Source organism: Phaseolus vulgaris, chromosome 3, assembly GCF_051622355.1.
Source record: "Phaseolus vulgaris cultivar YP4 chromosome 3, ASM5162235v1, whole genome shotgun sequence".
NCBI lineage: Eukaryota > Viridiplantae > Streptophyta > Magnoliopsida > Fabales > Fabaceae > Phaseolus > Phaseolus vulgaris.
Window position 1 is genome coordinate 35,498,427 of NC_143500.1, and position 13,604 is coordinate 35,512,030.

At 33.0% G+C, this 13,604-nt stretch overlaps 1 protein-coding gene and 1 long non-coding RNA gene across 2 annotated transcripts; both read right to left on the reverse strand.

Annotated features, from left to right (window-relative positions):
- Nucleotides 1–7,591: 7,591 nt before the first annotated feature.
- LOC150028815 (uncharacterized) lies at nt 7,592–8,755 on the reverse strand. Its single transcript, XR_016519380.1, has 3 exons — nt 8,696–8,755; nt 8,470–8,544; nt 7,592–7,694 (listed from the first exon to the last, which is right to left on the reverse strand). It is a non-coding gene; the product is annotated as an uncharacterized LOC150028815 (long non-coding RNA).
- A 144-nt stretch (nt 8,756–8,899) lies between these two features.
- Nucleotides 8,900–9,822, reverse strand: LOC150028816 (uncharacterized). Its single transcript, XM_090300416.1, has one exon. The coding sequence runs from the start codon at nt 9,558–9,560 to the stop codon at nt 8,901–8,903; it is 660 nt and encodes a 219-aa protein (XP_090156542.1). The 5' UTR covers nt 9,561–9,822; the 3' UTR covers nt 8,900.
- Between the last annotated feature and the right edge of the window lie 3,782 nt (nt 9,823–13,604).

The following is a 13,604-nucleotide window of genomic DNA, read 5'->3' on the forward strand; positions in this document are numbered from 1 at the left end:
TTTGATGAATTCCTGCACTAAGACCAAAGAACTGCCAGTAACTGAGATATCATCAACATAAATTAGGATAAAGATAGTGTGAGATTGAGTAAACCGTGTGAAGAGAGAAGTGTCACTCTTAGCAACAGCGAAGCCTAGACGAAGAAGAGTTGTGGAGAGCTTTTCAAACCAGGCACGAGGTGCTTGTTTGAGACCGTATATGGCTTTATTCAGTCGACAAACAAGAGTAGGGTCAGTGGAGAATCCAGGTGGTTGTTGCATGTAGACAGAAGATGATAAGTCACCATGGAGATAGGCATTATTGATATCAATTTGATGAATTGGCCACCGTGAGGTTAGTGCAATAGTCAAGACAATTCGAATAGTGGTTGGCTTGATGACAGGGCTAAAAGTATCAGTAAAATCACAGCCTTCAGATTGTTGAAAGCCTTTGGCTACAAGCCGAGCTTTGTAGCGTTGAAGAGACCCATCAGAGTTGTATTTCAGTTTGAAAACCCATTTACTACCAACTAAATTTGCACCAGCAAGCAAAGAAGTAAGAGTCCAGGTGTTATTTTGAACAAAAGCATGATATTCAGATTGCATTGCATGAAGCCGTTGAGGATGTTTCATAGCTTGTTTGTAGGTGGACGACTGAAAAAGAGTCATTAGTCACAACAGTATGGAGAATTTTGGGTTTAGATATACCTGCCTTAGCACGAGTTACCATGGGATGAAGATTGGTAACTGGAATATGAGAAGTAGTCTGACAATGATTATTAGCAGTAGATATAGGTAATGATTGAGTGCGTGTAGTTGTAGGAGAGGAACAATTAGGAACAGAAACCAAAATTATAGGTAAAGAAGAAAAGGAAGAAGCAGTAGTATTACTCTCATTATGAATAACAAAAGGATTATCATGTTTGGAAAAAGGAAACAAATATTCATTAAAAATCACATGTCTTGAGATGATAGTCTTCCCATACGGAGTTAGGCAAACATACCCTTTGTGTGTACTGTTATAACTAAGAAACAAACACAAAGATGACTTAAAATCAAACTTATGTTGATTATAAGGTTGCAAGAGAGGATAACATGCACACCCAAAAATACGAAGAAAGGTATAATCAGGTTTAGATGAAAACAACTTTTCATGAGGACTTACATTATCTAAAACATGCGTTGGTAAAAGATTAATAATATGAACAACAGAGATAAAAGCCTCACCCCAAAATTTAAGAGGAAGAGAAGCAGCAGAAAGAAGAGCCAAACCTATTTCAGCAACATGACGATGTTTGCGTTCGACATATCCATTTTGTTCGTGAGTATGTGGACAAGTAAAACGATGAGAAATACCATGATCATGCAAGATTTTTGTTAAGGAAATAAACTCCTTAGCATTATCAGTTTGAAGACATTTTATGAGAAAACCAGTTTGTTTTTCAGCAAGTAATTTGAAGCGCAAAAAGATAGCAATAGCTTGAGATTTTGAAGTTATAAGACACAACCAAGTATACCTAGAAAAAGCATCAAGAAAAGCAATGTAATACACAGATCCATCACGCGCAGTAACATGTGAGGGACCCCAGATATCAACAAAACTAACTGAAGAGGAGCAGTATAAACCGTGTGTGAAAGTGGAAAAGGCAATTGACGACTTTTGGCAATAACACATGAATCACAAAAAGAAGAATTTTTATTACACAATATATTGTTCATTCGCATTACACATTGAACAGTTCTAGATGAAGCATGACCAAGTCTTTTATGCCACAATTCATACGGAGTCATAACAGAGTTGTGAGAACTAGTATTAACAGAGGGTAGCAAAGAGCGATGTAATGAGGGAAAAACATACAAGCCATCATGTATGTTTCCTTGGAGAAGAATCTCCTTGGTATCCTGATTTTTGACAAAGCACTGATTAGGATACAATTCAAAGAACACATTATTATCACGTGCAAACTTAGAAACACTAATAAGATTTTTATTAATGGAAGGAACATGCAAAAGGTTATGTAAACGAAAGGAAGCATTAGAATCAGATGAGCACTGAGAAACAAAACCAAGATGTTGAATATTCCTACCTAACCCATTTCCCAGTTGCACAGTATCGTTACCAGAATAGTTCATTTTCTTGGAGAAGACAGAGGAATCATGCGTGATATGATGAGTGGTGCCGCTATCGGGATACCACAGAGGGTCAGTGACGATGGAAGGGGTTCCCAAAATTGAAGGTTCATGGTCACCTACAGAGGAAGGCTGAAAACGGGCAGTATTAGCATAAACATTGGATGGTAAAATAGGAGCAGACCTGTGCCAGCAATGAAGAGCAGTGTGGCCAAATTTGAAACAGAGTTGGCATTGAACCCGAAGAGGTTGAGAATAAGAAGAATCGAAAACCCCACTCCATGAACTCTTTTGTGAATCCCGAAATTGTGGTTGTCGTTTATTGAAGGAATGATGGGCAAAGCCACGGCCGCCATGAAAATTGGTTCCACGAAACGAAGATCATGAAGGGGCCGAAGGGTTCCATTAAGTAGATGCAGTATTAGCTTGAATGAAAGGACGATCAAGAGACTTATATTTGTCAAACCTCTCTTCTTAAGCCAGGAGCAATGCTTCAATGTCCTCAACAGTGTAGGGATCAAGACGGGACGTGACAGAGGTGATGAACGAATCATACTCCTCAGGAAGACCATCCAAGATGGCTTTAAGATGATCTTCTGTGGAAACCTTGGAGCCAACAGCCGCAAGAGAATCGATAACTCGCTTGATGTCAAGAAGATAAACGTTGATAGATCGATCCCGCTTAGGGGTTTTCAACTGGGTTTTAAGCTTGCGAACTCTCGCACGGGTATTGGACGCAAAGTAGACATTCAGCTTGTCCCAAATTTGATAAGCCGATCGTAAACCCACCATTTTGGTTAACAAAGAATTCGACATAAAAGCCAATAGCCAAGCAACCAGAAGATTATCTTGTTGTGTATGTAGAAGAAAAAGGGGATTAGGGTTTTCTTTACCAGAAGAGAGAAACGACGGAGGAGCGGAAGACGATTCCAAAAATTTGAGTAAATTGAGACCTTCGACCTGCGCAAGAACCTGTTGACTCCATATCAGGAAGTTGTCATCGGTGAGTTTCAGGGTGAGAGACGTAGGAAAGGTACGAAGTTGAGAAGAAAGAGAGGAAGAGGATGAAGGGGTTTCGTTATCGGAAGCAGGAGAAGATGAAGAAGACATGATCAGATTCAAGAAAAAAAAATGAACCTGCTCTTGATACCATAACACTAAGAAGAGTAAATGTGAAACGATGAAAAAGAATATTATTCAGTAAAAGTCAAGTCACATAGGGGCTGCACCCTTTAGTTAAATATGGGAAGGACCTATGTAAAAGACCCACTACAACAGAAAGTAACAGCTATGTAACAGCACTCCCGAATATTTACTTAAACATTAGAGAACTTTATGTAGTTGTACTCCTAACCGAAAATTGAAGCCCGAAAACTAGTTGAGAAATCTAAAAAAAAATGAAAATCACACTCAAAATGATAAATTGTTTAATTGATAGAAGATTATGTCTCAGCCCCTAATACAATAACAATATTAATATATAAGTTCGTACGTGAAAAAGTGAATATGTATAATAATATTGAAAAAACTTAGTTTATTGCGTTTAGGTGCAAATGAGTCACAAATATATATGAGCATGTCATCTAACAATCACAATATGAAAAATATTATGAACTATTAAATATTTTAGATTTTGAAGCATGATAGTTATAATTAAGTGGTAACATACCTTCGTTTAGGTGTAAGAATGCATTGTCTGATACAAACTTGAACTTGGTGTAATAATGGTTCTCACATAGATCTCCTTAGTTTAAGATGTGAAATGGTGAACCTAAACTTGATCAGAAAGTTTAGATATCCGTAAAAATGTTTATTATTAATATCTTCCATCCAATATTACATACTATGAATAATTATCTTATAATTAATTATATATTTATCAACTGCTTAAATACAACTAGATTTAAGTATTATATAATTTAAATAGATGTATTATTTTATTTTTAATGTTATAATTAGTAGCTAACTCTTTTATATAATGATTGAAACATCTTTAATACCCTAAATATATTTTTTTATTTAAACAACTAAGTTTAACAGAATATTTTTATCTTTAATGTATTATATAGAAAAATATAATTCCATACTTATTTTTCATTGATTTTTCTTTTATTTCATTATTTATTTAAGGACCTGTTTGTTTTCGGACTTAGATTGTCAAAAAAAATTGAAGTGCAGGAAAAGTTAGAAAAACAAAAAAATAAAAACACAAAAAATGAAGCAATTTTTATTTGCAGGGAAAGGTGAATTAATATTATTTTTGTTTTAAAAAATTAATAAATTACATACTGATTATATATGTAAATTATATTTTAATATATTACATTTATAATTTTTTTATTAATTATTAATATTAATTTGTATATTATAATAAAATAAATAATAAATAAAATATTAATTTTAATTATAATACGTATTTTTATTAAATTTAATATTATTTTTTATTTTAATTTATTTGAATTCTAATATATATTTCTAAATTATTTTATATTAAATTCTTTTATAATTTTTAAAAAAATTATTATTTATCAAATTTATAAATTTATGTATATTTTAAAAAAATTTAAAAATATTTCACAATATCACATCAATTACAAACTTCAATAAATTTTCCTCACAAATCTACTCTAACATACCCCAATCTTAACAACCTCACTTTCCTCCCAAATAATTTCAAATTCACTCCCTCAAATTCCTTCCCCAATCCAAACACACCCTAAATGTAACAATACTATTTATAGGTAAGTGAATCTTCATTTAGTATATATTTAGTCTTATTATATTCAACACTTCAACTCAAATTTAGGGAGATGAAAAACATCTTTTATAAAAAGTTCTATCCAAAAATATTTAATTCCTAAGAACAATACAGACTTTAAATTTTAGTGAAATATATAATAAATGAGAATTAAACTAAACTACTTCAATTCTAATTTTTATATATTTTAAATAAAGCAGCTAAAAAATAGAAAAAAATAGTTAATTGAGTTATAATTAATCTTTAAAACTTGAAAGTGTTATCTACAAAGTCATAAAGACAAATCAATAACTACACTTCCAATTTCTTATAAATAAATAAAAAACACATCATTCATGGTTAATTATGTACTAACTCCTACTTTTGTTATACTAATAAAATTAGAAATATTTTAGAAACTAAAAAAAACTTCATTTCTAAATTAGTTTCTATTATTATTAAATGATTTCTAAATTAGTATCTAATTAACAACCAAAATTGTAATTACCAATTATTTTAATTCTAAATTTAGTAGCAAAAATCTTGGTTGCTAATTAGATACTAATTTAGAAACCATTTAACAATAATAGAAACTAATTTATAAATAAAAAAAATTTGTATTCTCTAAAATATCTCTAATTTAGTCACTATAACAACTAATTATTTTGTCTCTAAAATTAGATTTTATTTCGTAATTTTTTTTTAGTGTATTAAAGATATGTTGTCCCTTTTGTTGCATTTAGTTCTAATAATAAAAAGATTTAAATCAATATCTTAAAAAATATTTTTTTTTTATTTCTATTGTCAATTTGATGATTACAAAAATTATCAATTTAAAGCAATGAGATTCAGATTTAGTTGCATGTGTAAATAAACATTGCCAACAATATCACTTTTATTTTTTTTCCCAGTTTAGCTTTTTATGGAACTTCTTAAAAGCACACCATTATTAGGTTTGGTTCTCATGTGCAATGTCATGGTTGAATGGCTGAAGCATGTTAACGTATTAGAAATTGTAGATGGTAATTCAGAGCACGTGTATTTTTAAATTAAAATACACATGTTTTAAAGTTGGACATTCAATAAATGGGTGTTTCATTTCAAGAATAAAAAATCTCTATTCAAATTTAAAAAATGTATATATGAATTGATAGAGATAAAAAATGTCAAAAAGTATATATGGTTGTTAGAAAATATTAAGAATCTTTAACACCAAAGTAGTAATGCAGTTGGTTGTCCAGAACAATAAATCCAAGACTTTCATGTGCAGTGTGCAGTGGTGGGGTGTGAACTGAGCAAAAAGAGTTAACAGATGACTGAGTGCATATTCTGAATAATTATGATATTTTAAAACTTATTTATCTTACATCCATAATAAAATATTAATATTTATAATAAAAAAATTAATTTTTTTAATAAAAATATAAGTAAAATTTATAAAAAATATAAATTTCTATAAATAATTAAAATATTAATATTTATTGAGTTGTTGAGTGAAATATGAATTAAAAAATATTTTTATATTTTTAATTAGTATCTTCTACCATACTTGTGCTTTTCTCATTCATTACATATGTCAAGTGACATCTAATTAAAAAAAAGCACTTTCAAACAAAATAATTTATTTATAAGTGATTTTTATAAAATGGTTTAAAGTTAATATTTGGTTGCAATTATAAAAATGTTTTTACTAAATTGTTTGAGTATGGTATTATAAATATTTTTTTATTCTAAATTACGGAAAAGACTTTATGAGCATCTTTAAAACAATGTGTTTATTTATTAAAAATATATAAATATTATAATCATTTCAAAAATAAGTATATATAAAATTTCTCACAACACTTGTCTTTGTTGTTTATTTTTACTAAATTTTTTTTTTTCATGTACTTAATATGTGCTCGAAAATTAGTTGTTGTTTTTCTTTATTAAACGATTTCAACCACTTATATTATGAGATATAGTCTTCAAGAGAAAAAACAAGATTTAGTGATTTAAAAAAATCAATTATTAATAAGACATATTTAACCTAAGGTTTTTATATTTTTTATTTAAGCAACTTTCTTATATTTATGATAAACTCTTAGATATATTGACCATTAAATAAACTATTATGACATTTCCTCTCACCTTGTTTGGTATTTAATATCCTTAAAAACATATAAAGAGAAAGAAAAGTAAGAAATAAGAGGAAATTAATTGAAAGGAAAGGACATAAGAAAAAACATGTGGAGCCATGTACAGCAAATTCAACTTTGAATAGGCCACAAAAGAATGATGGTAAATAAACCTATCTACAAATTTTCTCCTAACGTAAAATTATATTTAATCTATTTATTTTATTTAAATTCAAAAAAAATTATTCATTTATTTTATTTAAATTTAATTTTTTACTCCTTTATTTTTCACTTTTTATTTTATTTAAATAACTTTATTTTACTTTTTCCATGTACTTATGTTTTTTTTACCAACCAAATCATTTGATAAGGGTCAGAAAATTTAGAAAAAGTTGTGGGCCTGCCGACAGATAGGTGAGGAAAAGAGGAAACACACTTTTATCCCCGTTTTAGTTCCAACAGCTATTCAAATGACATCTTCAATATAATGACAAAGATGTTTTCACACCACTGCTTACATTCTTATCACAAACATTAATAATAATAATTGTAATACCCATTATTTACATATAACTATTACAATAAAAGTTCTACCAGTTTTTATAAAAATTTGAAGTTTTTCAAAAACATTCCTAATACATGATTAGGATTTATAGAAATACAATTTACATATCCACAACTCAAAATAAGACTCTGAACCCTCTAAGGCTCTCCTGCACCTGTATGGTCATCTGCTCGTGTACATAGTACAGTCATTGCAGTTCAAACACAACAAGAAAAGCAAGGGTAAGCTAGTGAAAATAGAATTTTATAATATACACAATTAAATCAAAAGAGAAAACCAAATTACATGATCAATTTCTCAAATTATTCAACTTTCTTCAAATCTCAACAATAAACAATCACATAGATCTCACATGGATCTACACATAGAATATTCAACAAACAACGTCTTCCGGAAGACCCGTATTAAGTAAGTCCTACCAGAGACTAACACCTGATCCAAAGATTACCAGCGAATCCAACAGAAAGGATCAGGGTAAGTTCAATACAACTCAAGCCGTGCATCTCATATGTCACGGTGTGCATGAACTCCCCCATCAGCTTCTCACCACCTGATATCTTAGTCTATGTGACTTAGATCATCAGTGAAGCTCGGAGATCTCTGTTACCACATAGGCATCAATACTTAATACACAGCAAACATCAGTCCGTACATTATCCCAAATGCATGAATTCAATTCCATACCATCCCGTCATACAATATCATTCCAAACACGATCCACAACATTCAAAAACGTAATTAAAATATAAAAAACAACACTTAAATATTAAACCATTAAAATATAATATTTTTACAAATTTAAATAATATATAAACAAACAACCCAATATATATAACACACAACATCCCTGCAAGAAAAATTGAATATTGGGACCACGTCCCTTCCGCATTCAGATCTTCTATCCTAGGGTGCTATAAAAAATTAAATTTAGCTTCCCTTACCTCAATTGCTTGCTTTCCAAGCAACTTTTAGAATTTTATTCCCCGCCGTTTGGATAAGCTTCAAGATTTACGGGCCTAATGCAAATTATCCAAACAGAACAAAATTTCAGTATATAATATAATAAGTTGAGAGGATTAAACTTCTCAACTGACCCCACCAAGATTGATGACTAAATCCTAAGGAAAAACAGAGAACAAAAGATATTTAGAGTAAAAATGAACTTACTCTGTTTGAAAATCTGATCGGGTAGAAATGTTCCTTAACTCCTCTGCTACAGCGTGGTATGGTCAGATTCTAAAATAGATGAAGATTGGGAGAGAAATTAAGAGAGAGAGAGAGAGAGAGAGAAGAGAATTGGAGAGAGAGAGAAAAGAGAAAATGGCATGGGGGGAGGGGGTCTGTAGCTTTTTCTAAAAAAAGCGCCGTTACATTATCTCCAACTACAAAAATTTTCGTCCTCGAAAATGAACTTACCAAGAAAGAGATTAGGGTATGATGCTCGTATCACTTCTTCAATTTCCCAAGTGGAATCTCCAGAGGTGAGATCCCACAATACTTTCACCATGGGAATACTCCTTCCACGAAGTTGTTTCACTTGTGAATCTAAAATTCTGATTGGCTTCACTTCAAACGACAAATTTTCTTTGACCTGGATGGAATCAGACTCTAGAATGTGGCTAGGATCAGGTACATACTTTCTTAGCTGGGATACATGGAAAATATTGTGAATGTTAGCTAAAGAAGGAGGCAAAGCAATTTCATAAGCCACAGGGCCTATTCTCCTGAGAATTTGATAAGGTCCTATGAACTTAGGAGTCAATTTCTTAGATTTTAGTGCTCTTCCTACACCAGTGAATGGTGTAACTCTTAAAAAGACATGTTCACCCGCAGAGAATTCTAAAGGTCTTCTTCTTTGATCTGCATAAGATTTTTGCCTGCTGAGAGATGTTTTCAATCTTTCCTGAATCATTTTGATTTTCTCATTGGTTTGTTGTATTAATTCTGGTCCAATTAACACACTTTCACCATCCTGAAACCAACACAGAGGTGTCCTGCACTTTCTTCCATATAATGCCTCGAAAGGAGCCATTCCTATGCTAGCTTGGTAACTGTTATTGTAAGTGAACTCTACCAAAGGTAGAATTTCATCCCAACTGCCCAAATGATCTAACACACAAGTCCTAAGCAAATCCTCTAAGGACTGGATAGTTCTCTCTGATTGTCCATCAGTTTGAGGATGATACGCTGAACTAAGTCTGAGTTTAGTCCCCAAAGCTTCTTGAAGTGTTTGCCAGAATCTAGAGGTGAATCTGGGATCTCTATCTGAAACTATGTTGGAGGGTACACCATGCAATCTGACTATTTCATCTAGGTAAATCTGGGCCAACTTCCGCATAGAGATTCTCAAGTCTATAGGTAGGAAGTGTGCCGTCTTTGTTAGCCTGTCCACTATGACCCAAACAGAGTCATGCTTCCGCAAAGTACGTGGTAAGTGGGTAACAAAATCCATTGAGATACTGTCCCACTTCCACACTGGAATGTCTAACTGAGTTAACATGTCTCCAGGCCGTTGATGTTCAATCTTTGATTTCTGACAAGTCAGGCAAGCAGCTACAAACTTAGCTACATCATTCTTCATGCCATGCCACCAATAAGACTTCTTGAGATCTTGATACATCTTGGTCATTCCTGGATGTAAACTGAGTTTGCTTTTATGACCTTCAGATAATATTGTTTGCTTTAGTTCATTATCTTCTGGTATACATATTCTATTTTTGAATCTCAAAATACCATCCACTCCTAAAGAGAAGTCTTTAGCTTTGTCAGTATTTAGTAAGCCCATGAAGTTCTTCAATTTTGAATCTTCCAACTGCTTCTCCTTCACCTTCTCCAGAAATTCATTAGTTATAACAAGTGTATTACAACTAATGCAATTTGAAGACATGGAAACCTCCAAATTCATACTTCTGAAATCTTCAATCAATGCTAGCTCTCTAATCATAAGCGACGACATTTGTATCTTTTTACGACTCAACGCATCTGCAACAACATTTGCTTTCCCAGGATGATATATTAGCTAGAAATCATAGTCTTTTAAAAATTCAATCCATCTCCTCTGCCTCATATTTAACTCCTTCTGATCAAACAAATACTTCAAGCTTTTATGATCACTGAACACATTAAAACTAACTCCGTAAAGAAAATGTCTCCATATTTTTAAAGCAAAGACAACTGTTGCCAATTCTAGATCATGAGTTGGATAATTTCTTTCATGCACCTTTAACTGACGAGAAGCGTAGGCAACAACTTTCTTATTCTGCATCAAAACACAACCCAATCCCTGATAGGAAGCATCACAGAAAACTTCAAAAGACTGATTGGTATCAGGGATTGTCAATAAAGGAGCATTAGTCAACCTTCTTTTCAACTCTTCAAAGCTTTTCTCACATTGTTCAGTCCATGCAAAAGGATGATCCTTTCTAGTCAATTGGGTCAAAGGAGCCATTATTTTAGAAAAGCCTTCTATAAATCTCCTGTAATATCCTGCTAACCCGACAAAGCTTCTAATTTCTGTAACTGTTTTAGGACGTTCCCACTGAAGTACAACCTCCACTTTAGAAGGATCTACTGATATTCCCTGTGCAGAGATGACATGTCCTAAAAATTGTATTTCTGACATCCAGAAGTCACATTTTGAAAGTTTAGCATATAACTGTTTTTCTCTCAAAATGTCCAGGACGATTCTAAGATGTTCTGCATGTTCTTCCCTTGTACGAGAATAGATCAAGATATCATCTATGAACACTACCACAAACTTATCAAGAAAAGGTTTGAATATCCGATTCATATAATCCATGAAAATAGCGGGAGCATTAGTCACCCCAAATGGCATAACCAGAAATTCATAGTGACCATACCTTGATCTAAAAGCAGTCTTCTGAACATCTTCCGCTTTCACTGAAATTTGGTGATAACCTGAGCGCAAATCTATCTGAGAAAAGACAACTGCCCCATGCAACTGATCCATCAAGTCATCAATTATAGGAAGAGGATATTTATTCTTTATTGTTAACTTGTTTAATTGTCTGTAATCTATGCATAGACGTGACGGACCATCTTTCTTCTTCACTAATAGCACTGGAGCTCCCCATGGAGAAATACTAGGTCGAATGAATTGCTTCTCCAATAAGTCTTCTAGTTGTTTCTTCAATTCACCTAACTCCGCTGGTGCCATTCGATATGGAGAAATTGACACGGGGCCTGCTCCGGGAATCAAGTCTATTGCAAACTCTATCTCTCTTTTAGGTGGAAGTCCAGGAATCTCATCAGGAAATACATCCATAAACTCATGAACTACAAACATATCTTTTTGTACTTTATCAGTAACTATAGAACAAGCCAAAAGCATAAAACATTCTGCACCTTCTTGTATCTCTCTCTCAAACTGATGAGCTGAGATAACCTGCATTCCTTCTAATTTAGGGAAAATTAACTTCTTCCGACCACAATCTATAAGGATATGATTAGCAGACAACCAATCCATTCCCAATATAACCTCCAAATCTTTTAGAGGTATACAAATCATGTTGATCTTGTATCTCTGCCCATCTATAATTACTGGACACTCAGCACACATGGAAGAAGTTACTATAATACCTTCTGTTGGTGTAGATACCACCAACTCAAATTCTAATTCTCGGACTGGCAACTTAAGTTTCTTAGCACAATCAAAAGATATAAAAGAATGGGTTTCCCCAGAATCAAAGAATACAGATAATTGTGTTCCAAGGATAGAACAAATACCTCTAACAAGGCTATCAGACTGTGAAGCTTCAGCTCCACTAATAGCAAAAACTCTGCCAGCAGCTTTGGGTTTTTGATTACTATTTTGTCGTACTTGCTGCACTCCGCCAGAATTTGGAGCTCCCAATTGGACACGACAGTCTTTTGTTGCATGACCATACCTGTGACATCTATCACATGTCACATTTGACACTGGATGAGGGCAAAATCTAACAACATGTGGCCCACCGCATCTAAAACATCTGAAACTAGGTGCTGATTGTGAACTGGGTCTTCCACTGCTATAAGATTGAGGTTTGAAATAAGGTTTCTTTCTATCTTCATATTTAGGCATGCTTTTAGAAGGTCCTCCCACTTGAGGCTTAGCAAGTCTGCTACTATTTTTCAAACTCTCCACTACTTTTGCTTTCTCCACTAGAGCAGGGAAATCTCTAATGGACATAGGAATCACCACTTCTTTAAGTTCTTGCTTCAATCCAAACTCAAATTTTCTACATCTCCAAGCCTCGGTCATGGTCTGGGTGTAGAATCTAGCTAGGTGTTTGAACCTAGTAGCATATTCAGTGACTGAAAGATTTCCTTATTCCAGCTGCATGAATTCAATTTCTTTTGCATACCTGACACTATCAGGAAAATACTCCTCTAGGAATCTTACTTTGAAGTTCTCCCAAGTAGCATCTTCACCTTTGTCTTCCATCATTTGCTTCATGCCTATCCACCAAAACTCAGCTTCTTCAATAAGCATATAGATGGCATAAGATAACTTTCTCTCTTCAGGGCATTGAGTAGCTTCAAAGATTCTTTCTATGTCTCTCACCCACTGGTCTGCTCCATCTGGATTTACCTTGCCATTAAATTTGGGTGGATTGTGTCTCAAAAAATCCTCCAGACTAAAGGTATGGGGTTGTTGATGAAGTTGAGATGCTTCTGCTGCTAGTCTAGCTGTTTCTAATTGATGAAGGGCGGCCTGATGCTGTTGTGCCATAGTAGCACTCTGTTGTTGCAAGGTTGTTGCCATCATCTCTATTGCCCGAGCTAAGTTGGGCATATCTACTGGTGGAGGAGGAGTAGGTGGTCTACGTGCCATCTTCTAAGCACATAAAGAATTGGATTAGAAATTACTAAAAATTTCCAACTACATCTTTAAGACAAATTAACTTCAAAGAAATAATCATACAAAACAAGTAAAAACCAATCAAAACTTATCCCTAAAATGTACTCTAGCTACTTAGAATTAAGATAGAAAATAATCTTGATCTAGTAATGAGTGTGCACCCTCACCACTCTATCAAGATTCTTTTCATTCTTAATACTTTCATCTTTATTCATA

Coding starts and splice junctions, on each gene's coding strand:
- LOC150028816 (XM_090300416.1), bottom strand. CDS start 9,560: ATGGCTCCTTTCGAGGCATTATATGGAAGAAAGTGCAGGACACCTCTG.